The 26,049-nt window shown below is 35.9% G+C and overlaps 1 protein-coding gene across 3 annotated transcripts in view; it reads right to left on the reverse strand.

Moving 5' to 3' along the window:
* Positions 1-26,049, reverse strand: part of LOC150078312 (solute carrier family 49 member A3-like) — a 148,008-nt gene that overhangs the window by 73,834 nt on the left and 48,125 nt on the right. For all 3 annotated transcript variants that reach the window (XR_016547643.1, XM_090385249.1, XM_090385248.1), the window contains exons 3-4: positions 12,027-12,243; positions 10,922-10,998 (exon numbers count right to left, since the gene is read on the reverse strand). Coding sequence is in view for 2 of the 3 variants with exons in the window: in XM_090385249.1 (XP_090241375.1) it covers positions 10,922-10,998; positions 12,027-12,243 (294 nt within the window). In the remaining variant the exon portion in view is untranslated. The remainder of the gene's footprint in view (positions 1-10,921; positions 10,999-12,026; positions 12,244-26,049) is intronic.

Genomic DNA, 26,049 nt, shown 5'->3' on the forward strand with positions numbered 1-26,049 from the left:
CACCGCATACATTCCCTACTATCCGAGTGTTTAGCTCGCGTATTAAGGAATTACCAGACACGTTGTGTGCAGCTCCCAGGCAGGAAGCTGCACACAATCGTGTCACAGGTGAAGGACCCTGTCTTAAATGAAAATATAAGTGGGGTCGTATACAGTATTAAATGCCCGGAATGTGGGGAGTGTTATGTGGGAGAAACAAAACGGCGTCTCAAAGATCGTCTGGGGGAGCACACAAATGCAATAAGAAATGCAGACTATGGCAAATCCGCTGTAGCTGAACATTTCTGGGAGAAGCAACATCAAATCTCCCCAGATGAAGCGGTCATCACTGATCGGGCGCATAGATTTTGGGACCGCAAGTGGCTCAAGAGCTTGAGAATTAGTTCTACTGAGAAAAATATAAATAGAGATAGGGGCACACGTATTCATCCCCTCTTTGAGGCGGTAATCCTTGGAGGGGATGAACGTTTTTGCCTGAAACGCTCCCGAGCCACTTCCGGTTCTGACGGGAACAGTACACGTTCACGTGAGATGCACCGTGAACCTGCTGGTATTTAATGATGCACCGCAGAACAGAAATTACACTGTTGAGAAAGAAGGCAGAAGCCTTTGAAAGCTTCAGTTAGTATTTTAGCGCTTTTAACCAGTATATTTTATTGCATTTTAAATTCAGCATTTTATTATTATCCTGTATATCACAGTTGTTTTATTTTAAAATTACTATCAGTAATATTTGGTTTGTAAATAATTTATTGTAAATATTAAAAATTTTTAAAAATTTGGGTTTTTTCGTCTTTCGTTTTATTCCATGGTTGGTGGAAAACACTAAAAATCATAGTATGAATATGCAGATTGTTTTGAATATAGAGAAAGATAAACAGCATTAACATTATTAGTGGCATATTATGCAAGAAAGAAGCTTATACATAAAAAAAAAAAAAAAAAAAACATGTTAACTCCATGATGCTGAAGATGAATCAAGGTTCATTTCAACATGTGAAATGAACAAATACAATTTAAGCTTAATAAAATCAGTTTTATTTTAGTCTGTATTTTCATTTACAATCAACAATAAAGTTTTGTGGTAACTAAAGTGGATACATAGTTGAAACAATTCAAATTATTAACATTGCGATTGAAGATCAAGTCGATACATGATTGACCACACGTAGTAGATTTTGTAGGATATGATGCAAGTTTAAGATAGAATGTTCGTAAGTGAACATTCAAATGCGAAGTAATTGAACAAAGTAGTTACTTTAACGAGTTGTTCAACTCTCGAAAACTAAAAACCTGATTTGAAATCTAGTTATATATATCCTTGTAAAGCTCTCAAAGGGCAACAGTTTTGTTGCTCAATTGTACACAACTTGGTATGTCACTGCACTTGTTGCGTACAATTGAGTTTTCTTGGATGCATGCATTGTACTTGTTGCATCATTGCACACAAGTACAATGCATGCCAAAATCTACAGCCCAGTGTTCGAAGTTATATTGTGAAAGAAAGGGAAATTGGACAGAAATGTGAATCTAGATAACTCTCTCTCTTGCGTTCCGCCACAGACTTTGGCGATTGCTTTTCAACGTTAAATTGGTGATTTTGTCGAAATATTTGAATATGTTTAGTTGATGTAACTTTCAGCATCGTCACAACTTAACTAAATGAAACAATCACACTGCTCAACAAATGCAAAGTAACTGAATGAAGTAGTTACTTTAACTAGTTGTTCAACTCTTGAAAACTAAAACCAGATTTGAAATCTAGTTATATATCCTTGTAGAGCTCTCAAATTTTGTTGCTTTTTTTTTTGTAGAGACACAAATTTGAGAGCTCTACAAATTTTGTAGCTTACTGTTTCTGTCTAAAATTTATAGTTTTCAAGATATTGCAAAAACAAACTTGAAAATGCCAAAATTTTTCAACTCCCTCAACTTTGCATCGCTATTACTCGGGAACCATAAGCACTACTTCAAAACAATTTATAAATGTAAAAACTATGTTTTTACATTTATAAATTGTTTTGAACAATTTTGTCGCTTACTGTTTATGTCTATCTATCATAGTTTAATATAACCAAAATGAGAATTTTAGTAGTTTTTTCGAAAAAATGATATTAAATATAAACATTTCTAATTTTTTCTTGCATATTCGTTTACGGCATTATATACCTGACAAAATAAGCATAAATTGTTTATACTATTGTCTATTAGTTTTGGAGATATAACAGCAGTTAGACATTTCACTTTTCATGACAGCCTGAGTGCTGTAGGGTTCCCCCAGCATAGACATTATTGATGTCAAAAAATAAAAAAATTTTTTTTTTCCCCACCTATCCATTCCCTCTAATAGCTTCAGTTCTTCCTTAAATTTATATAAGCTATCAAGCTTCCACAACAATAGATGAAAGCTTAATCGAGCAATCAACCATTCGCTGGCTGAAGGCAAACTTCTGCACATCAGTTCTACAACCAACCTTCCTTAATTTATGTCAAAAAATGTGCATAGTCCAAGCAAGAGGAAGAATCCCATCAGCACTGAGCTTGCTCAAACAATTCAAAGTTTAAAAACTTCAATGAAAACACCTTGCAGGTGTCTAGTCTACAGACATTGCAATTTGCATAACTGCAGCATTTCTTGCTAAGAGCATTCCTTAGTTCCCCTCACCAATCTTGTTGCTCTTCTCTGTACTTGTTCCAACAGCTCTACATCCTTCCTAAAATGAGGCCTCCAGACCTGTATGAAGTACACAAGATGTGGCCTGACAATTGCCTTATACAATGGTATAATCATCTCCTTATCCCCACTAGCAAAATTCCTGTATATCATTGACAACCCCCCCACTTCATATCCGACTGTACAATTACAAATGCAGTACTTTGCATTTGTCAATGTTAAACTGTCATTTTTCAGCCTATTTGCCTAACTTTTCTAGCTCCTGTTGCAGTAGCATACTGTCATTATTTCATTACTGTCATAAACCATCCTACCAACCTTTGTATCATCTGCAAACTTGGGCATTAAACTTGATATGCCTTTACCAATATGATAATTATAGAAAACAACAATAAGCCCAACAACAAAGCAGGGGGGACTCCACTAATAACAGTCCATGAAGAGCAATGTCCACTGATTACCACTCTCTATCTTCTCCCACTCAACCGTCCCTTTATCCATAGCAGTAACTTGCCCTTAATAACACACTGCTTCAATTTTCCAATTTGAGATCGAATTAACAGGGACACTTCAAGAATCCAAATTTTAAAAAAATAATAATAAAAAAAAAAAAAAAAAAATCAACTGGAAATGATAAAATTCAAAAAATAAATAGCATACGCATAAACAGATGTTTTACAAGTCATAAATAAGCGACAAGAAGTGGCATTATAAGTCGTGATTGGGAGATAAATGTATATATTATCCTGTAATCCCCCACTGTCTTCACATCTGCGGCTGAAAAAAAAAAAAAAAAAAAGTTTAGTTTGTTGTAGTGCATTGCATGGATTGTTGTGTTCCACCTCACCACAAAAGAGACAAGTTTTGTTTCTTTGTTTATGGGTTTTTTTTTTTTTTTTTTTGTTTAAATATCACGAAAACGATGAATAAACACAGAAGAGTTGTGCTTTCAATTGAACAAAAGCTTGAAATCATTCAAAAGTTTGAAAACCATGCATCCGTTAAAACTTTAATAAACCATTATAATGTTGGTGATTAAACCATATGTGACATCGTAAAAAAAAAATAAAGGAGGGAAGCTATTAGATTTAAAATAGACATCGTAAAAAATGAAGGGAAGCATCGTATTGGAGACAAGTAGTGCATGGCAAGTTTTTTCGTTTATCTATCAGCATATTTATGTAGGTTGCTGAGCATTTTTCGATATTTTTGGATTAACTGGGAAATCGATTATCCCGGATTTCTTTTTTTTTTTTTTTCCATCTATCCCGGAAAATCAAGAGTCTACTGTATATGATATCAAAAAAATTTTTTTGCATCCAGTTCCTTTGTGACTACATCATAGCATCATAGCATCCAATAAAATTGGACAGACAAGATTTTCCCTTAACAAACTCATGCTGTGTCTGAAGTATAACTGCAGTCTTGTCTAGATAATCCCATTACTTCTTTAACCATTGATTCCATTAATTTCCCTGGAACAGAAGTTAAATTGACAGGTCTGTAATTATTTGTGTTACCCTTTGATCCCCCCCGCCCCTTGTGAATTGGAGATACATTCACACATCTTCAGTCTGCAAGGACCTACGGCAGACTGGAAATATACAGGGTGCCCAGCTCTTCTGCAGCTATAATTTTTATGATAAAAAAAGCCATACTTAGAGATAATTTTTGATTAGTGTTTTTCTATTAAGATAAGTGTTCCAACTTTTATTTTGTTATTTACAATTCACACAAATTTAAATTTATTTATTAATTTATTTAAATTTATTAAAAAGGTGCTTTCTATTTCTCAACTTTCTGCAATAATCTACAAAAATCCATACCATTCTTCGCTAGAAAATCCTTTCTTTTGTTAGTGATTGGAGGAAAATTTTATATATTTTGCAGCATTTTAATCTCAAAAACAGTCAATCAAAGTTTGATTTTATTAATTTGACATTTTAGTAAGAAAATTTTTTACAAAATACTCAAAGGTGATGTAAGTGTTGTGTGCAAACTTAAATGTATTTTCTTTTAACAGATTTAACTAAAGTTACTAAACCCTTTCAAGATGAATAATTTTTTTAAAAAGAAACCAAAACAACCATGATGAGAAAAAATGATGGATTAACACTACCTTCGCAGTCGTCTGATTTAGACCTACACTTTTCAAATGCAAAGAAACAAAATGAAATGTATGCATTTCAGTCCTCTTGGGAATATGATTATTTGGTAATAGATAACAGTGGAACTGGTGTAATTTTCTTATTATGTCAGGCATGTTTGGCTGCCTATCAGAAGCTGAATTGTGAATGACATTACCCAACAAGCCATAGGAGTTTTCATGAAGCTCTTCCCAAATTTAGTGATATTATAAAAGCTAAACTTCAAGAAGGAAAAAAAAACTTGAAAGACAGAAAAATATTCTGTCTTTCAAGTTTCAACTTCACCTAAAAGATAAATTTAGGTGAAGCTAACAGTAGTAAAGTGTTGGTGAATGAAGTTTCATTTATTTTATCAAATATAATTGCAAAGAATTCATTGCCTTATACTGGTAGGAAAATTAAAAAAAAAAAAAAAAAAAAAAAAAATTGTGTACTGTCATCATTAGAAGTGCTTGCTAGCATCTTATCAGAAAAACAGAAAGCTACCTTGATTAGCTCCATTTAAAATCAAGTTTAATTTCATAAAATGGCAGATGTAATATTCAACAAATTATTAGGCAGAATCGAAAGTTGTGTATTTTTTCACTGGCATTTGAGTTGACTGATGTTTTGGGCATATCAGAACTTTGTTCGTTTGATTCAACATGATGGTAGCTGTGAAGAAGGTTTTTTGGCTATTTTGCCATTTAATTGGAAAAAATGTATATGACGCACTTATGAAATTCCTCACAGTGCACAAAATTGATCTGAGTAAACTTGGATCAATTGCTATCAATGGTGCACCTTCCATGATAGGTTAAAACAAAGGCCTTATTGCTTATCTTAATAGAGATGAAAGGATACCTAATTTTGTGCATTATCACTGTTTGATTCATATTGAGGCCTTGTGTTCATGAATTATAGATCAAAAAGATATTATAGGATGTCTCAAAGTCATTGTTAAAGTCATCAACCATTTTATTGCTAAAATCCCCAAATGAGCGACTTCTAAAAATATTTTTGGAAGATCTTCAAGCACTGCATTCTGATCTTACTACCCATGCAGAGATTCAGTGACTCAGTCATGGAAAGGTGCTCTCCAGAATTTGGGTGGTGTTTGAAGAACTAAAAGCTTTTCTAAGAGAAAGCAGTAAAGAAAACCTTTTTAATGAAATTTTTACTGAAGATTTCAAGATTACACTTTCATTCATGGTTGAAATCTTCAGCCATTTAAATGAATTAAATTTGAGGCTACAGGGAAAAGATAAATTTGTGGTAGTTTTTGAAGAAGAGATTATTGCATTTGAGAAAACTTAGTGTTTCAGAATCAACTCTTAAAAAAATCTCTGGAGGAAACTGCTGGGGAGTGCCCAACGTTTGTAATGAATGTAATCAAAGACCTTGATGACCAATTCCAAGGAAGATTTGAATACATAAATTTTGAAATCAGTAACAGGAACAAATTTTCAATAAAAATGAAGTAGCAGCTGCTGAGTTTGAACTTGTTGATATGCAGTAGTCTTTAGCTCTGAAATCTCTTTTCCAACACAAAAAACTATTTTAAAATTCTGGGGTTCTTCCAACTGCAAAAAAATTTCCTTTATTACAGAGAGAAGCGTTCAAAGTACTTTCTATGTTTTGATCAACACAGAAGTGTGAAAATGCTTTATCATTACTGTTGACATCACATTTGGAAGAAAATTTGTGATTTTCATAATGAAGAAATTAATCTTCATTGCAATTTTCATCTCCTTCATAATGGAGAAATTAATTTCAAAGGTTTGGCAAAGTCAAGGTTCAAAGTCAAGATTCACACTGATAAGGTAATATTAGCACCAAAAATTTTTAATTGAAAAATATTATTCTTTCATGCATAATACGGATAAAAATTACTTAAAATGAATTTTTAATCTTTAAGCAAAAAAAAATTTATATTTTAATGTGGTGCTAGCACATAATGTAAGCTGCAAAATTTTGCTCACTTAAAGCAAAAGGTTAAGAATCCCTGCTCTACATGGTGATTACCTCATCAAATAAATCCCACATCAACAGATTATGATCATTGCTACCAGTGGGTGTTTTTTCTGCAGATTTTAATGCATGACAGGTCACTGTTAATTAAATCAAGAGTACTGCTTTCTCTTATTGCCTCTCTAATATCCTGCAATAAAAAAAAAGTCATCCAATAAATCTACAGAAGTCTTGCTAGTTTGTGAGTGACCAACCCACAAGTTCCAGCCAATATTTTGAAAATTAAAATCCTCCATTAGCATACAACATTCTGATTTACGGGCCAACTCTTTTTCTCTGCATAGTTGTTTGGTATACTCTTAGTCATTAGACCTACAGCACACCCCCACTCTCATTTTATCTTCCCAGTGCATATCTCACACCAAACTGACTCAACCTTGCACTTGCCACCCAAGTCGACTGGATGCACTCTTAGATTTTATGTGCTTCTTAACTAAGAAGCATAACTCCCATCTTCTGCCCTGTCTGGATACATTGTTCTCCCCATATTCAAATTTTACATCCCCTATGTCTAAGTGACACCATATCTCTGATATCCCTACAAGTCTGCCTTTATTGATTTAACCAGTACTTCAAATTTATTAACTATGCTCCTAGCATCAGTGTACACACAAATATAGAAGCTATTGTTATTATTTGGTTTTTAGGAGCATTAGCAACTAAGGCCATATTGCTCCGGGGATATGCAGTGGTCATTCCCTGACCTTTCTGCATCCTCTGTATTTGGTGGTCATGGGCTCGAACCCCGGTCTAATCAAGAAGCGTGTGCTACACACTGCTGTCCTGCCCACCTGGCTACAGAGGCACCCAGAAGCACTTGTGTTCACTCTTAGTTAACCTAACACAATCCATGTATTTGCTTGTGTCATGAGGATTCCCAGAACACCTGGAAATTTCCAACTCCTTGCTTTCCAGGCTGCTAGATGTTCCAATAAAAGCAGTGCAAGAATCACTTACACTTCTGCCTGCCTCTGTAGTTAATCAATTATTCTGTGAATCCCTGCCAAGCTAGCAACTTTCTGAACCACCTAATACTGCCTCAATAACATCAGCATAGTACCTTATATATATATATATATATATATATATATATGTGTGTTTTTAAATTTTTTAATAACATTTACATAGATAACAAGCAGAAATATATGCACATGCAGTTTGAAATTTCAAACAATATTTTATTTTAAATAAAAGGTGTAAAAACAGCTTGTTTTAAATATTTTAATTTTTTTTAAACTTAAAGTTACTCACAACAAGCCTGGCAATTCATTAAGAAAAGAAGAAATATTTGCATTATTCAAGCAGAATTAAAAAAAGTGTTTTCCAAAAATAAAAAAGAATGTGCACATGTAGGTGGCAGATGACTTTCATCAACCGGTGAAATACCACCACTTTGCTTATTGGAGGCTTGAAGTGGTGAAACCCATGTTTAGTCTCTAGAGTAAAGTTTCCAGCATCCCCCTCCCCCCTTACTTCTCCTTCAACCCATGCACGGTACTAAGTATTATAGGTTTTGATACCTTTCGTGTTTGGGGTTTTCATAAAAAAAAAAACCTGCCAGGTGCTCCAACATCATTTTTGCTACAAATGCAGGTGCCATCATTAAAACTCTTAACTATCAAGGGAAGGATGTTTGAGTTGGCAGTTGCAGAAAGGATAGCTAACTCTGTTATATTCAAAAGAATTAAAGGAGGAGTGGATTAGGAGATTACTAGACAATTTTCCCCCTCTTATTTTATTTAAATATTTCTTGTATATTTCATGTAATAAACTCTGTTAAGTGGTTTTCTGTAATATTCTGTAAATTTAATTCTTACCTTTTCTAAAATTAATTCCACTAAGTTGCATTCTTTTCAGCCTTTTAAACTTAATTTAAATTCAGTAGAAAAAAGTTTTGATGACTGCTTAATTATTGTAATTTTTTTTTCATTTAAATGCTGTAAAGGTTATTTAACTATTTTATTAGTCTGGTTGGTTATTTTATTGGTTATTTAATTCTTTAACTATTTTATTAGTTTGATTCTAACGTTAATAATGGTTGTTACAAGATCCACACTGACATGTCCACGGATATGACTCAGGCAGAAATGACCATAAGTGATTCCCATGTAAGTCAAGAGTTCATCACTTTTAGAGCCTGAAGCCAGTGTTCAAAGGTTAATCTAGTTGATAATCGTAGATCAACTGCTGATTCTTTTCTGTTCTCATGTAAAGGGTATACCAATCTTAAATTAATTAAAACTTTATGCATTACTAAATGAATATGAGTCACTGAAGTGACAAAAAAAGAGACCAGTCCTAGAAACAAAACTGAAAACTCATCAGAGACTCAGGTATCTCAAGGTGATGCATCCCTTGATTCAAACTACAGAACAGAATAGTCAAGTGCAGAATACTGCTCTGATCCAAGGGGATTTAATTTTATTGAAGATTCCATTATTATCAGGAAAATAGGTAATATTGTTTGAAACAGGATAGGTGGACTAGAACCAGGGTGTGCCTACTGGGAGCAACAACCCAATGATGTCATCACCAACAGGTATCATATTTTAAGGAGGGGGATAAAGAGAGCATTATTATTCATGTGGAGACTAATGATGTTGCTCATAAAATGATTTGTTGCATAAACAGAAGTACACTGAAAAAAAAAAAAAATCTGAAACTTAGGTAAGAATGTTTATTTCTCAGCAAATTCTGTCCAGGCATGATGGGAGAGAGGGAGCATATGCTCAAAGACATGAAGATTAACTCAAAATTTTAAAGACTCTGCAAGGCTTTTGTGGGAGTGGGAGGGATTATCATCAGCTGGCCTGCACTTATATGTAGAAGGAATTTTTTGTAGAGACTGAATTCATTTCAACAAAAGTGGAGAAAAGGCTTCTGCCATTATCATTGAGGATATTTTAAGGGTTCAAGGAAACTACTACTTAAGAGATAGGAGTAATATAGATATGCATTTATCTGACATGGGTCAAAGTAACACACTCATCTCGATAGTTCTTGTTTGTTGCTGCAACGACTGACATTAGCAAGGTGTGCTGAGGTTAGCAATATTTCAAACAATTGAGAAGCTCAAGCTAGAGAATCAAGCTTAAATAACTTAGTCTTAACTGTGCCTGCAATAATACCATGAGTGTCATCATTGAATTTGAATTCCTGGTTAGGACAATTAACTTAACTGGGCTAAAGAAAAGTGATACCAGCCACAAATACACAAGTTTCACTGTGGTACTTATGGTATTTAGGAAGGATAAAAAAAAATTGTCTTGTTAGGGCCACCCAAGTATTACCCCCATCTACCCATGTGCATTGTCTGCAAATTGTATGCTCTTTGGTCAGTCTGTCTGCTTTGCTGGATAAAAAACCAAGTTTCTGGAGATGGGCCTTTATCTTACCTGAGACCAATAGAAAAAGCTCATTAACGGTTTCTCACATCATCGAAATGAGATGATGTGAGAAATGTTCAAACCCAGACCTTTTCCAGTGCGAGGACAGTGATTACACTGCTGCACTATCTGCAAAGAGTATTTAGGAAGAATAGACAAGATAGAAGTGGGTGGAGTGTTATTGCTTCTTATAGTAATGCATGAATCAACTGTTTATCTGTTCAGAAAAAACTACCAGAAAAGTGTACCTCAGAGAATTGCCATTTTTACCACAACACCACCCTTGCATAGTCAGAACTTTATCACTGGTCCTCCATCTGCAGTGAGTATTTTTATCTCATCCTCCTGATGAGATTTTGTTGCCTCTGAATTTCCCCCCACTCTCCCAAACTTAATATCCCCTTGAAAAGGGGACACACAACAAGTAAGGAAATTATTCAGAATGCCACAGAGGAACTGATAACAGTTCTAAAAGAAGCCTATCAACAGTACTTCCAGAAGTCTCAGAAACATCAGAAATGAAATATACACTCACAGAGATTACATTGAAAGAGATCCAAATAACTTACTGTTATTTGGATGGATTTCTCAAATATCATTCCAGACCACAGAACTTTCTGATTACACCTTTTATGTCATTTATACTTTCTTTTGTTTCTTGGTGTATAATTTATGAATCTATATAAACATTTGAAATAACCTACCAAAAGTGGAATATCTTCTGCATTCTGCACAAAAAGAGGAGATAAGCCTGTTCCTGCCATTATACCCAAAGGGAAGCCTTAAAAAAAAAAATGTTAAATGTGCACATTACACATTGCATCTACACAAGATTTCATGAAAAATTATTAGAAGCCATTAGAGATTTACTCATTGATTACAAATCTCTACAAATAATATATTAAAAAATATATATATGCCTATAAGGTTAAATTAGCTTGAGGTCTTTGGCTGAACTGTAAAAGTTACTTTAACTTATTTAATCTTTGAAGCACATTCAAGTTATCAGATCTAATTTATATTTCAAAAATGTATGAATACAAATGGCATTACTTATATAGTGTGTGTTGGTTGGCTGTTCGGGTGTCTTCCATAATGTGGTGGAACTATACACAAAGACTACTGTGTAACATGGTAAACACAGTGGCACTATACACTATGCACAGAGATTACTGTGACAGTTAAAAAAATAATAATAATAAAATTTTTCAAGTGTTACTTTCCTTTGGTGGCAGTGAATCAATGTGCCTCCATTGGACAAATTCATTGATTCACCAATGGGTGAACCATTAATGAAAAGAATACACAAACTTCCATTTGGCAGAGACTAGTTCTTAGTGAATTTTGACAGAATCTTCCTCCACTGTGATGCAAAAATCTGACGACAACACTCTGCTCTTCCAAGAAAAATTACACTTTTTTCGTTGTGTCATGCACGCACATACACTTACACTCCCACTTTGGAGCACTTCAAACACTAATACATGTTATTCAAGTGATACATTGGCCAATTTTAATTCTAATTAATTTAATTTTTTTTAAATTTAAAATTTAATTAGCAACTTTTGAATAAGCAAGTGTTCAAATAAAATTTTTTTAAAAAATGTTAAAATATAAACTTTTACAAGGAAAAATTATTTTTTGTATCTCTATACCAAGTTAAGATCTCTTTTGTTTAATTATATCAGGCAGTTCAAGCATTGTATGCTCATCAACTAATTTTCCCTTATCTTATCCTAACATTCAGAAATTCTAAAGGAAAACAGAAATATCACAAAATTATATGATTTGAAAATTACATAACCTTACCTAAAAATCCAATAGTGGTAGCCACTGTTCTTTGATATTCAGGAAACCATGTTTCTGCAACTTTTGTCACGATAAAAGTAAAAAAGGGTTGAGCAATTCCAGCTACAACTTGTCCAATCAAAGAAATTTCATACTGGTAACCATTAGAGATATATTTAACTGAACTAAGTGCTCTGAGTGATGATCCAAGAACATTCAGCCATGCACCAATTAAAATCTTTAATGAACATAAAAAAACATGCAATATTATAATGATGCATATTACACTGTCAGATATACTAAATAATAAGATAATCATTCATTAGGCCAGTTTAGCTTGATAAATCATATATTAGGCCAATTTTAACTTGATACAGCTGAAATACAAAAGTACAGTTAATTATGTTAGTTAGTTAGATAATTAGTTTTTAGGAGCATTAGCAACTAAGGCCATATTGCTCCGGGGATATGCGGTGGTCATTCCTTGACCTTTCTGCATCCTCCATATTTGGTGGTGCAAAAGTACAGTCAGTTCTGCTATAACATGCATTTTAGCAATGCAACAGATATATTAGGGAACAATGTTCAATTAAGGCTTAATCTTGTATAACTTGCTTGCAGCCTGCCCATGCCATATGTGTTGCCCTCGGGAGAGCAGTTTCATTTGTATTACTTGCCTGTGATAAGTATAGAGAACTAACAGGCAAGTGTTATAAAGGGTCACTGATTTGGCTGTGGCATCTGCCAAATCATTTCCCAAGATCCCAATGTGGCTGGGGATCCAGCAGAAATAAACATCAAATTCAGATTGAGAAAGGAAGTGTAGCTTCTACTGTACCAAGGATAGAAGTGGATAAGGATTAAACCTCATTGATGATAAGGTCTGCAATGAACTGAGAGAATCAGTATATAAAGGGTCATTATAAAGTCCTTGTGCAGTTTTAAATTTTCATAACTTCTGTTCAATACATGATAAAATCAATATGTAAAAAGGACAAGGGAAAGAATTTATTACAGTTTTACATACATTTATTCTTCTGTGTAATGATGGTGTAATGATGGTGGACATGTTAAGAATTAACATGTCCACCATCATTACATATACAAACTGAGATATGATTCTGAAGTTCTACATATACATTTTGCAGTTGATTTTCAGTAATACCCTGAATCACATTAGTTATCCTAGTCCAAAGATTGTCTAAAGAGTGAGGTTTTATTGAATAAATAATAGTCTTAACATATCCCCCCCCCAATAGTAAAAAATCCAATTGACTCAAATCCCGTGAACATGGGTCAAGAGATCAGTCCACCTTTTCCAATCCATCTGTTAGGAAAATTTTCATTCAGAAACTGCCTAACACCAAGAGCAAAGCAACAAGGTGCACTATCTTGCTGAAACACTGTATCACCTATAAATCCTAAATGTGCTGGTTCAGGAATAAAGTAATTCTGCAGCATTTCGAAATAACTCTCACTATTAACCAGTCCTTGCCCTTCCAGATCGTGGTTGATTATTGACAGAACCTGTTTCTTTAAAGTTTTTCATCCAGTTAGTTATGAAATTCCTGTGTGGTGCATCTGTTGTAATGGGTTCTAAATATTTTTTTGTACTAAGATTCCAGACTTTAACTCAGCCAACCACAGCACACAATTTACTTTCTCTTCTATTGAAGCTATTTGGTCAAGCCTAATTCTGCAAAAAAAATATAATAAAATTTTTGCTAAATTACAATAAAATAAATGAATCACTCTTGATACATACTAAATGGGAAAATCATGGAGGCAATGATCAAGGGTGGAATTCAGGATCATTTGGATCGAATTGAAATTCTCAAGGATACTCAGCATGGTTTTGTAAAGGGAAAATCATGTTTAACAAATCTGGTTCGCTATTTCGAAAGGGTCACTCACAAGCTGGATTTAGGGAATAATTTCGACATTGTTTATTTAGATTTCAGCAAAGCTTTTGACTCAGTCCCACATGAGCGGTTGCTTTATAAGCTGGAACAGGTTGGAATCACTGGGAAAATCCTTAGATGGATAGAAGGATGGCTTCAGGGCAGGAGGCAGAGGGTTGTGATAAATGGCTATTCCTCAGATTGGGTTGATGTAAGAAGTGGGGTTCCCCAAGGATCAGTATTAGGACCACTGTTGTTTTTAATTTTCATAAACGACATTGATGAAGGGATAGAGGGCGTGATGTCTAAATTTGCAGATGATGTTAAAATTGGTAGAGTAGTTAATGATCACTGTCAAGCTGAGCTTCTTCAGAGAGACCTAGATAGACTTCAGGAATGGTCAGAAAAATGGCAGCTATGCTTTAATCCAACAAAGTGTAAGGTATTACAACTGGAAAGAGTAATCCCAAAATAACTTATTCATTTGGTGGAGTTCAACTGAACCCAGTACTGGAGGAAAGGGACTTGGGTGTTACGATACGGTCAGACATGAAATTCTCTGAGCATTGTAAACAGGTTGCAAGGAAGGCCCATGGTGTCCTATCGAACTTTTGCAAGTAGAGATGGGGATGATAGTCCCATTATATAAGGCTTATGTTAGACCACACTTGGAATACTATGTTCAAGTATGGAGACCACACCTAAAGAAAGACATCGAGCTTCTTGAAAGGGTGCAAAGACGGGTAACTTGCTTGGTGAGATCAGCAAAAGGGCGTCCTTATGAAGAAAGACTTTGAATATGTGGGTTGCAGAGTTTGGAAACTAGACTCCTTAGAGGAGATTTGATTGAGGTGTTTAAGGCTCTGAGAGGCATCAGTAAAATGAATGAGGACAAAATTTTCAAGATTATAAATGATGCTAGAACTAGGGGACATAAATTCAAGTCATGGGGGGAAATGTTTAGATTGGACTGCAGGAAGTTTTATTTTAGCCAGCGAGTTATAAATTACTGGAATAAGTTGCCTTCATGGGTGGTAGAGGCCAACAGTTTGGGGAAATTCAAAGGTCATCTGGATAGTACTTTCGGGTAAGGGAAGTGCACAGGATGACAGGTTTAATTTCCTTTTTTTTATTATTATTTATTTAATTTTGATTTTGTTGTTTTGTTCGGATTTTTTTTTTTTTTTTTTTTTGGCTGGTGCAGCATAAGCCATAGGCTTTCTTGCACCATGCAGCCATTACTAATACTAATCTTCACTAAATTACATTTCTAATGTTTTTAGGGATTCAGGGATTTTAGAGATTTTGAGATTCAGGGGAGATCTGCTCAGATATCAGTGTCTAGAGATACAGCTGCAGATCCCACAGACGCTTCTGACTTTGAACCATCTGTGTACACTGGAAAGAAGTGAGAATGCTCAGATCAATGTGCTGTAAAGAGCTGTAGGCAGACAGCAGATGGAGTACTGTCCTTCCTCCAGTTGTTAAGAGAGAAGTCACAGGCTGGGACACGAGCATGGCAAGGTAGATGGAGTTGTGCTGGTGACGGAGCAACTTCATCTACAGTGTGTCCAAATCTCTGAGCAGCTGTTGGATACAAATACCGAATGGCCGCCAATTGGCAGTCTGGTGAGTGCTGCACAGATTTTCCCAGTGCGGTTCAAAAAACAGTTGACTACATGGAGTGGTCTGGCAGGGATTTCAATTTGAAAGCATTCTGTAGAGAAAACTGTTTCTGAAAAAGTGATAATGTCCAGAGCCGCTATGTCATTTGCTTTGACACAGCGGCTCTGGACAGGGGATGTTCGAAATGTCCAGTGGCAATACAAATCATCTGGTGCAATAGGATCAAGCCACAGGAGTAGGCTGAGTCAAGCAGATGCATATACTTGGTATATGCATCTGCACATACCAAGTATACGCAAAAATATCCACCAAGCTTTGCTTTGACCCATAATCTAATTGCACAACAGAGGTGCAATAAAGTGCATTATTTGCACACGGGATATTTACATTCTGCACATAGCTGATGGATATGTTCTAGAAAAGTCAACTTTCTATCAAATACAAGCCTCAAAAATCTGGTCTTTAGTACCATTTGAACAGTATTTTGTCCAAGTCTCTCGTTTCAGGGTGAAGGTTACTCTTGAGACAAAAATGTATGCAAATGGTCTTTTGCTGAGAGAACTTGAAGCCATTATTCATTGCCCATGAGCTCAGGTGATATAGCATATTGCACTTCTCTCAATTACCCTCATGTTGCAGATTGAGAGAATAGCTAAAATCATAAATCTAAAGGAGAACAGTTTACAATTCGGAGGAAGATGTTCTTTTAATGCAAAAAGCATAACACTTAATAATGCTCCCTGCAGCAGCACTCCCTTCTCTTCAGAAGGGCTAAGAAGATAGATCCGATACAAACTTTGAATAAACAATGAGATAAAAAAATTTTTAATAAAAGCTGGTAGATGGCCTCTAAGGCCAATGCTATACAGGTATTTTAAAATACCTGTATAGCATTCTCCAAGTTGTGTAATATGCTTTTTCCATATCAAAGACACAGCCATACCAGGAGTTCTTATTTTAAAAAGGCATCTTGGATGGATGTTTCTAATCTAATCAAATGATTGTGAAAGCACAGGGCATGTCCCCAAAGTGGACCTGTTCTTTCGGAAGCTACACTGCACTTTGGAGAGGAGTCCATTTTCTTCCAAATACCATTAAGGTGGGCACTAACCATTCTCTCCAAGATTTTGTATACAGACAGCTAGTCAGTTGGTACTTTAGGATCTTTTTCTGGCTTAGGAAAGGCAAGCACAAATGCTTTATGCCAGGAATCCAGAAACTGCTCCTCTAGAAAGATTCAATTATACAGAAAGAGCAGTTTGTCCATGGGTTTTGCTGACAAATGCTTGATTGCTTCGTTATGGATGAGATCTGGTCCAACAACACTTGCTTTGGTAAGAGTTGGGGCTGTTTTGAACTCTTCTGGGGTAAAAGGCCCATTATAAGGAAGATAATCCTTAATTCTGAAATTTACAGCTTTTTGTTTTTGTTTTTAAGGACCAGAAACTATGGAGAGTAAGATTTTGAAGAGATGGTAGAAAAGGTCTTCCCAAGTGAGTTGGCTATTGCAGTGGTCTGAAATAATTCATCCATTATATTCCAGAACTGGTGAAGGATGTGATGTATATTTTCCCTTCATTTTCCAGATTTTGTCCCAGACAGCATTAGTGCTGGTCGACTAGGTGATAGTGGATGTAAAACAGATCCACAATTCCTTTTGGCTTTGATGAAAAATATGGCATGCTTTGGCATAAGCACATTTAAAGGCTAAGAGAAGGGCCATGGTAGGATATTGTCATAATATCTCCTAAGCTTTGTTTTGAGCCATTTTTGCTGCTGTGCATTTTGCATTCCACCAAGGTTTGGAAAATAGTGGAAACTGGGTAGATGTTTTCAGAATTGTAGCTGAGTTGTATGGAACATTTTCTGTGATGTACCTCACTGCATTGTTGTGAAATTCCTGACTGACTATACTGATGCTAAACTCTGCCAGATGTCAAAAGGTAGACACTGTCTCCCATTCAGTAGGCTGGTTATCAAGAGGAAGTGATCATTTCCATAGAGATTTTCCTCCACCTCTCAAGTGAGTGAAGGAAAGAGAAAAGGAGCTTATAGAAAGATCAACAGTGTGTCCAAATCTCTTGCAGAGAATTGTATGGACAGGCATATGGGAAAAGGTATTTGTTCCCATATTCAGGAAAGGTCACTGTCAGTGAACGTATGCTCTATGACATGTTCCCTTCCATTAATGTTGGCAGTAACACACAGGGTCCATTTAAATTGCTGAGGAGTAAAAGAGGGTTGGGCAGCTGCACAATGAAATCATCAAAGTATCTGGGAGATGTCAGTCCCAGGAGGCAAATAAATCAAACAGACTGCAAATAGAAATCCTACCTTTGGGTGAACTGCTACCGCTTCTAAGTTGGAGGTAAGTGGCACAAGTTGAAATGGGGTCTGGTTGCCCACAAGGATTGCAACTCCTCCATTGGCAGGTCCATTCCCAGTTCTATCCTTACGTAAGATAGTAGTACAGTAGACTGTTGGAATAATGGCACATTGAGATCAGATGTATACATACAGCACAGGTCTTGAAGTGCCAAAAAATGAAAAACGGCAAGTCACACGATTACTGTATTTGTTTCGTTTGCCATTTTCAAAACAAATTCTGTACTGATATCACAAATTATACCACTGTTTTATATTTATTTTAAATTATAAACAACTCACTATGGCTCCTAAAGTTAATAAACCTCATACAGAGAAGAAAAGAAGAACAACATTAAAGCTTAGTGACAAACTTGGTATAATTCAAACTATTATATTAGTTTTGCCTGGAATGTTAATTCATATACCCACGTATATTGTGTCTGTAAATTGTGTTCTCTCTGCTTGATTTGCCCATTTTGATGGGCAGAAAACCCCCAGTTTCTGGGGAAGAAACCTTTATCTATGCCCGAGACCCACCAACTCAATCACGGAGTGAAAAATGCTCATAAAAGTTCCTCGCATCATCGACGGGATTCAAACCCAGGCCTTTTCCACCCAGTGTGGGGAGGACAGTGACGATACCACTGTGCTACCCATGTAGACTAAATTTGATATAATAAAGAAAACAGAATGGGGTGTAAGCAGAAGTGTATTAAATGGCAGAATATAACATTGGATTGTCAATATGGTTTTTTTTTTTTTTTATGTGCAGTTAATAAAATGGCATTGCTGATCTCTCTATTTCTAATTTGGTCTCATTATTTCTGCATTAAACACATTAAAAATAAAACTTTATAGATAACGGAAAAGTCGAAATAATGGCACTTTGAATCCCCAAGGATGCTGTTATTTCAAAAGTCTACTGTATTATGAAAGGAAGGATTTCCATTTACATTCAAGTATGTTTCCTACAAGCTTTTCCTTGCAGGAGACATATGGAAATCCTCCCTTTTGCTGAGATCTGGATCGTGCTTTTGCAGGAAGGCCCTGATGTCATCAACATTTCATTGGAATCCACAACAATTCTACTGTAGGAACTTGGCCATTATTTTGGCTTCAGAAGCGCCCCCCTCCCCTCCCCTCCTGCAGGGGACTTCTGAAGTGCTGAGGGCTTATTTTTTTCAATCTTGGATTTATCTTATTTGGAAAAGTATGGGCACTGTCCTGTGTCCATTTCTTTCTTCACAAAGAGTTCCAAGATCCATTTTTCCATGAGAACTAGCGGGTGCTTCAGGTTTTTTATTCTTCTCTCTAGCAATTTATTTTGTTACTGATGGGCATTAGGAGATACTGATATGGAATTGTAGCTCATTGATCCTTCTGTGAGCTTAACAGATCGCGTGCAATGGGAGTAAATGACTTTTGGAGGGGGAGAGTCATTTCTGTTTGTGTTCCAATGGAACATCTCCCTAATACCTTTGAGAGTAGGTATGTTTATTTGTATCCAAGAGTTTCACTGCTTTTCTTCATCCTGATATTAGCATTAGCAAATGATGCAAGAAAGCAAGCTTATACAGCAAAAACAAAAAAAAAAAGAAAAGAAAAGAACCCCTCCCATTTCACCTATTCATTCACTCCAATACTTTTCCCAGTTCTTTCTTGAATTTATTTAAACTATCAACTTCTACAACAACAACAGATGGAAGTTTGTTCCAGCAATCAATCAATCAAGGGCCATTGTCGAGGCCACATTATGTCAAGGACCTGGGTATATTCTTATCATGTGTATGCCATATACAAAAATTTCATTACTTAATACACGTCTTCACCATCTTTTCTTATTTCTAAATACAGTATGAACTGGCAAACTAATAAACTTATCTGCAAAAAGATCTAAACCTACCAAAAACTTCCTCATTCATTTCACAAATATACATGGTCTCAGTTCTAATCTCAATGATGTCAATTTTCATTTAGTCTGCCAAACACCATGTATTTTTTCTGACAGAATCCCAGTTATCGGTTGATTCAACCATTGCTCATCTCAGTTGTCCGAAATAGTCACTGTATGATTCCTTTCGTTTTAAAGGTGGTACTTGTGCATATGGCCATTCTGATATTCCCTGTCAGAGACTTAGTAATTTGGACCCTCCTTTTCGATCTTCTCTAGCTTAAAATCTCTCCACCACAATCTGTCAAATTCATCTGTTGCCTCTATATCATTCTCTCAACTCCACTAATCACTTGGAACTCTTTGAACAGGAGCTGTTCTTAACGTTTGTCACTTCTGGTCTCTGCAAGGACGTTGCCTGAGCAAAGATGTTTGTCAAACTTCGGAGAGCTTGTTAACCCATCCAAACCCTTCTGGATAAAGAAAGGTGACATTTTCCCGATAGGTTTCTTATTTGTAGAGTGTACTATCAGATAGTGAGGTGTTGGGCCTGATATAACTTCTGTTTTCTGTGTTTTAGCTGAAGTAACATCAGCTGGGTCAACATACAGATTTTCTGGGAGGGATCATGTTGGGGGCCACCAGAAGAGAAGTTTAAATTATTGTTTTGTTTTGGGTTTCAAGTTCCTTGATTCTCAACCCACCATGAAGCCCAAAGGAGACATCCAATACCTTGGCAAGCAATAAATGTGCTCAGGTGTGGGATGTGAGGGCTACTGAGACACCATTCTAGCACCAATGCCAGACTGAATCCTGTCCCTTGAATCATGAGGGTAGGGACATGGCATTGACACGGTTAATCCATACAAGCAAACCCACAAGCCAAATGATCCTAGGCAAGCATCCTTGGACTACACATCTTCTCAAAGCAATGGCTAAAGTGGTGTATTGAAGCTGGGCTCCTTAAAGATCCCTCTTTCTGAGTTTCCAAAAAGGTCCTAGCACATGGCAAACATACCAGATTTCCATGACATTAGTCTCCTCAAACTAGGTCATGGGCACTTGATCCCAGCGATGCTAATTGAGAGGACCGACAGCATTACTGGGAGGTCCCCCTCACCACACTCATGGGCTCCTGTACCCACATCAAGGGGCTCCAGATGATCTAGTAGGCCACAGGGTTTTGCTGCACTGGTAAAAAAAAAGTAAACACGAAAATACATTTTCTGGGGTATAATTACTATTTGAATACAATTCATTAACAATGAAAATTAATAAAATTAATAAATTTAATTAATTAATTGTCACTACTACACTAATCTAATAGATTCCTAAATGAGTAATATGTATTAAGCTATCTAGTTTTAAGTTATACCTTGCACTAACAAGTTTTTGGAATATACGTTACACTATACCCTAACAATCACAATGGTAAATTAGTTATTAGCTAAACACAAAGATATTTGCCCAACAAGTGATTTGGAGTTAAGTTAATTATAATATATAACAAAATTATCCAACTAACGTCAACATAATTGATTCAAACTTTAGGACTACCTATTTACCACAATTAAAAATTTGAATCCCCTGCCACTCACTCTATACTATAAAAATGCCGGCAATATTCAAATCAAACAATGGTTCTATGTATATTAAGTAGTAACATACAAAATATCTAGCTAAATTAAAAATAAAGTGATTGGGACTATAAAGCTACATTAGAGTATGATTTAATGTGACAGTTAAGTCAATAAAACAGCAAAAGTCTTAAAAAAACCTATAACTTATTGGAGCTGGAAATGTACTGCTTGTGTTTGGATATTTTGATACTGAGTTAATTTATATCCCCTCTTTCTGGAATTCTTTATAAGACCGAAAATTCTGTCTTCGCTCATTTTACTAACCCCTCTCAGAGCCTTATAAATCTCAAAAAGTCCCCTCAAAGGTTCATGGTTGCCAAGCTCTGCAGCCCACAATCAAAATCTTGCCTCGTACTGCTGCCCATTTGACAATCCCAACATGTAAGTTGCTCGTATTTAGACCCTTCCAAGAAGCTCAAAATCTTTTTTTAGATGAGGTCTCCATACTTGGATACAGTACTCCAGATGCAGTCTTATAATTGCCTTATACAGTGATATTATGACCTCCCTATCTCTACAGAATAATGTTCAATCAGTCATCAATAGAACATCACAGCCTTTCCTGGTCACCTGTTTACACTGCTCATAAAACCTTGTCTGCCCATATTTTAACTCCCAGGTCTTCCTCTACAGTTTTAAATTCAACCCCACCAAGTACATAATTTATTTTGGGATTGCTATTTTCCAAGTGTAAGATCTTACATTATTCTGCATCAAAATATAGCTGCCACTTTTCTGACCATTCTTGAAGCCTGTTCAAGTCATCCTGAAGGAGTGCTGTTTGGCACTGGTCATTAATGACTCTCCCAATCTTTGTCTTTATGAATTTTGACATCATGCCCTTTATTGCTTCATCGACGTAGTTTACAAAAAATAGAAACAGTGGTACAAGAACTGATCCTTTGGGGGATTCCACTTCTGACATTACACTGACTTGAACAATATCCACTGATCACAACCCTGTGCCTTCTCACCTGCAGCTACCCTGCAATCCATTTTAGAATCTTTCCAGTAATCTCGACATGTACTAACTTATAAACAGTAACCTCTCATGAGAGAGTGAGTCAAATGCTTCGCTAAAATTCAAATAAACTTATGTTGAAATTGTTTCCTACATCTAGCTCAAGTAACATCATTTTCCCTAACAAAACCATGTGTGTGCCATTCAGAATGCCATTTCTTTTTAAAATGTCACTGGATTGCACTCTTAATTATAGCTTCTAAGATTTTCCCTACCACTGAAGTCAGACTAATCACTCTGTAGTTACCAACTTCACTCTTAGAACCACCTTTATGTATTGGCAATACATTGGCACTTCCCCAATTCAAAGAAATCTCTCCTTAGTCCAATGATACTCTTAAAATTAACCTCACTGGTTCAATACATTTTCTGGCCATTTCCCTCAAAATTACTGGGTATATGCCAACTCCAGGAACCTTACTTGCCTTTATGCTTGAAAGTTTTTCTAATAAACAGCCATTGGATTACTAATTTCATATGGCTCAAACTCACTTGCACAGCTTCTTTTTAGCATAAAGGGTCTTTTTCTTCAGTAAAGACCGATGAAAAGTACCTGTTCAATCCATCAGTAACATCAGATAGGTTATCTAAGACATTCCCATACCAGGCACACAAGGGTCCTATCTGATTTATTTTTGTTTCTTTGTATTCACATACATGAAAAATTCCTTGTCCCCATTCTTTGCTCTCTTAACCAGTACTTTCTCATACTCAACCTTCGCCTCCCTAACCTTATTTGTGGTACTGTTACAGATAGATTTATAGCTATTATAGGCTTCAGTACTTCTGTAACGATCCCATGCCATCTTTTTCTGCTCTACTAATAGGGTTTTGGCATCCTCATGCAATATGATATATATGCTTTCATGGCCTCTGTGATTTTTGCTTTCAAGGTATTGCATAATATTAAAACATATCTGCCCCTCCCTCCACAACTATCCAATTAATAGGTGCCATATAGAACTTTCAACCGTCATAGTACCTTCTTCTGAAATTAAAACCCATTCCTTTACCTTCATCTTTCTCATCTTCCAACTAATGACTGACTGATCACTACCTGCCAATGGTTCCTGTATTTTAAGCCCTGTGATGTCAAGAATAATTTCATCCCTAGTATTTTGTGTAACATGCTGGTATAAATAATAATAATCTAGTTAGAGAGTCGTGTCACACTCTTAATCTTCTGGTCTGTGTATTTTGAGGTGGTAGATGACTTTCATCAACCGGTGAAATACCACCACTTTGCTTATTGGAGGCTTGAAGTGGTGAAACCCATGTTTAGTCTCTAGAGCAAAGTTTCCGGCATCCCCCCTTCCCCATACTTCTCCTTCAACCCATGCATGGTACTAAGTACTATAGGTTTTGATACCTTTCGTGTTTGGGGTTTTCATAAAAAAAAAAAAATTACTCCCACTCTGATTATACCTCTGCTTTCAACTAACTCACACCACACAGATTCTATGCTGGCAGACGTAACTTCTGACTCAGCAAAAGCTCTTTTCATGATCAGGCTGCTTTTGATAAGAACATGACCCCACCACCCCTTCTATCTTCACTGTCTTTTCTAAATACATTATACATACATACATAGTGGATTCTATCCTCTCCAATTTCCAGGTGGCACCACATTTCTGTTATCCCTATTATGTCAGCATTAGTTGTCTGAACCAGAAGTTTGAATTAAGCCATTTTGTTGACAACACTCCTTACATTACTGTACAGACACAGTTAATTCTAAGCATTCTTTTATAGTTTACTACCCTGACACACTATTTTCAGGGTAGTTAACGTTATTTAGGCTTGTTGTTCATTTGAAATATTGTCGCTACCTTCAGAACATCTTCTCAACATTGGCTGTGGCAATCATGATATACCTCCAACAAAAAAAAAGGTAAACAAAAAAGGGAAGGTGGTTGTTGTTGAATTTGTTGGTACATCAGCAACTGTGGCTATAATGCACTGATTTGACTAGTATATCTTTCTTGGTTTTGATTCTGAATAAAGTTCAGACAAAGTGATATTTATCAATCAATCGATTTTAGGAAAACAAAAACTTCATCCATATCCTGACAATCTCCTAGGACATTCTGCAGTTACTTGAGAAAGCACTTTTTTATTCTCTTAGATATAGTGGACATTCTATGATGATATGCTTTACAGTGAATGGACATGAACAGTTACAAAAAAAAAAAAAAAAAAAAAAGGGAAGGACACACACACACACACACAGTGATTCAGGAGGAATAGTAAATATTTTGGGAAGATATAGTATTGATTATTCTGAGTAAAAAAAGTTCATATAAACTTGTGTCCAATTCTCAATGGATACAGAGATACAGCTGTTTGAAACTGGCACACATCTCCCTGAATTAGATGTGACCAAGAAGCAGTTATAACCTGGTGCTGTTAAGAATGCTACACATCATCACACATGCTGATATGGTTTTTGTCTAAGGTTTTTGTGGTGCAAGTGCTACTGCTGCTTGTAGAGAATACTGTTGACCTTTTCCTAATCACAGAATACCGGATTCAAGAGCGTTTACTAGTGTTTACACCAAACTGCGTGAGACTGGTACAGTTCCCAGCGCTCATATTTCTTCTGAACATGAAAATGAATAAAAGGTGGATGAAATAGAACACATTCTTCAGTCTGTAGAACATAGTCCTAATATTTCAATGCGTATTGGTGTTCCACAGACAAGAGAACATTATGTGAGCATGGCTTGTATTTATTTCACATATAAAGGGTGCAACACCTTCAACCAGGAGACAATGCCCAGCGATTGGAATTCTGCCAGTGGGTAAATGCTAATTGCCGATTAATTCCATTAATACTGTTTAGTGATGAAGCTACTTTCACCAGTGACTGTATCAACAACACCCGTAACTCTCACAGGTGGTCAGATGAAAATCTGCATGCCATTGTAGAAACAAATTTTCAACATCACTTCTCTGTAAACGTGGCATGGTACCATCGACAATCAGTTGATTGGGTCTGTTGTGTTACAAAATTGTGTTACAAGGCCCATTTACCTAAAATTATTTCTGCAAAACAAACTTCCACTACTATTGGAGGATGTTCCCTTGGCTACAAGGGAACATCCTTGGCATGTACTTTCAGCATGACGGAGCTCCTGCGCATTATACTTGTCTGGTGATACAATACCTAAATCAAACTTTCCCTGAATGATGGATCGGCTGCAGTGGTCCCGTTCATTGTCCACTGAGGTCTCCAGACCTCACTCAGTTAGGTTTTTGTTTGTGGAGATGGATGAAAAGTGCAATATAACAAAAGGTGAAAAGAGACGAATTGCTCACTCAAATTTTGGATACTACTGCTGCCCTCATAAATGAATGCCAAGATGACCTCAGAAGAACAAGTCATATTACCACAAGAGTTGCAAAGTGCACCGAGGTTGGCAGTAGGATTTTCGAACATTAACTGTGAGCTGTAAAAAAAAAAAAAAAAAAAAATCAATTATTTGTGTTTTGTATCATTCAAAAAGTCAAATACAAACAATAAGTCATTTATTGTTCTTTAATATCTCTCATAATGGCTTTGTGCACAGCTTCAAAGCAACTATCTCCATATCCATTG

Source organism: Mastigoproctus giganteus, chromosome 11 (assembly GCF_048544385.1).
Source record: "Mastigoproctus giganteus isolate SK-2022 chromosome 11, ASM4854438v1, whole genome shotgun sequence".
Lineage (NCBI taxonomy): Eukaryota > Metazoa > Arthropoda > Arachnida > Uropygi > Thelyphonidae > Mastigoproctus > Mastigoproctus giganteus.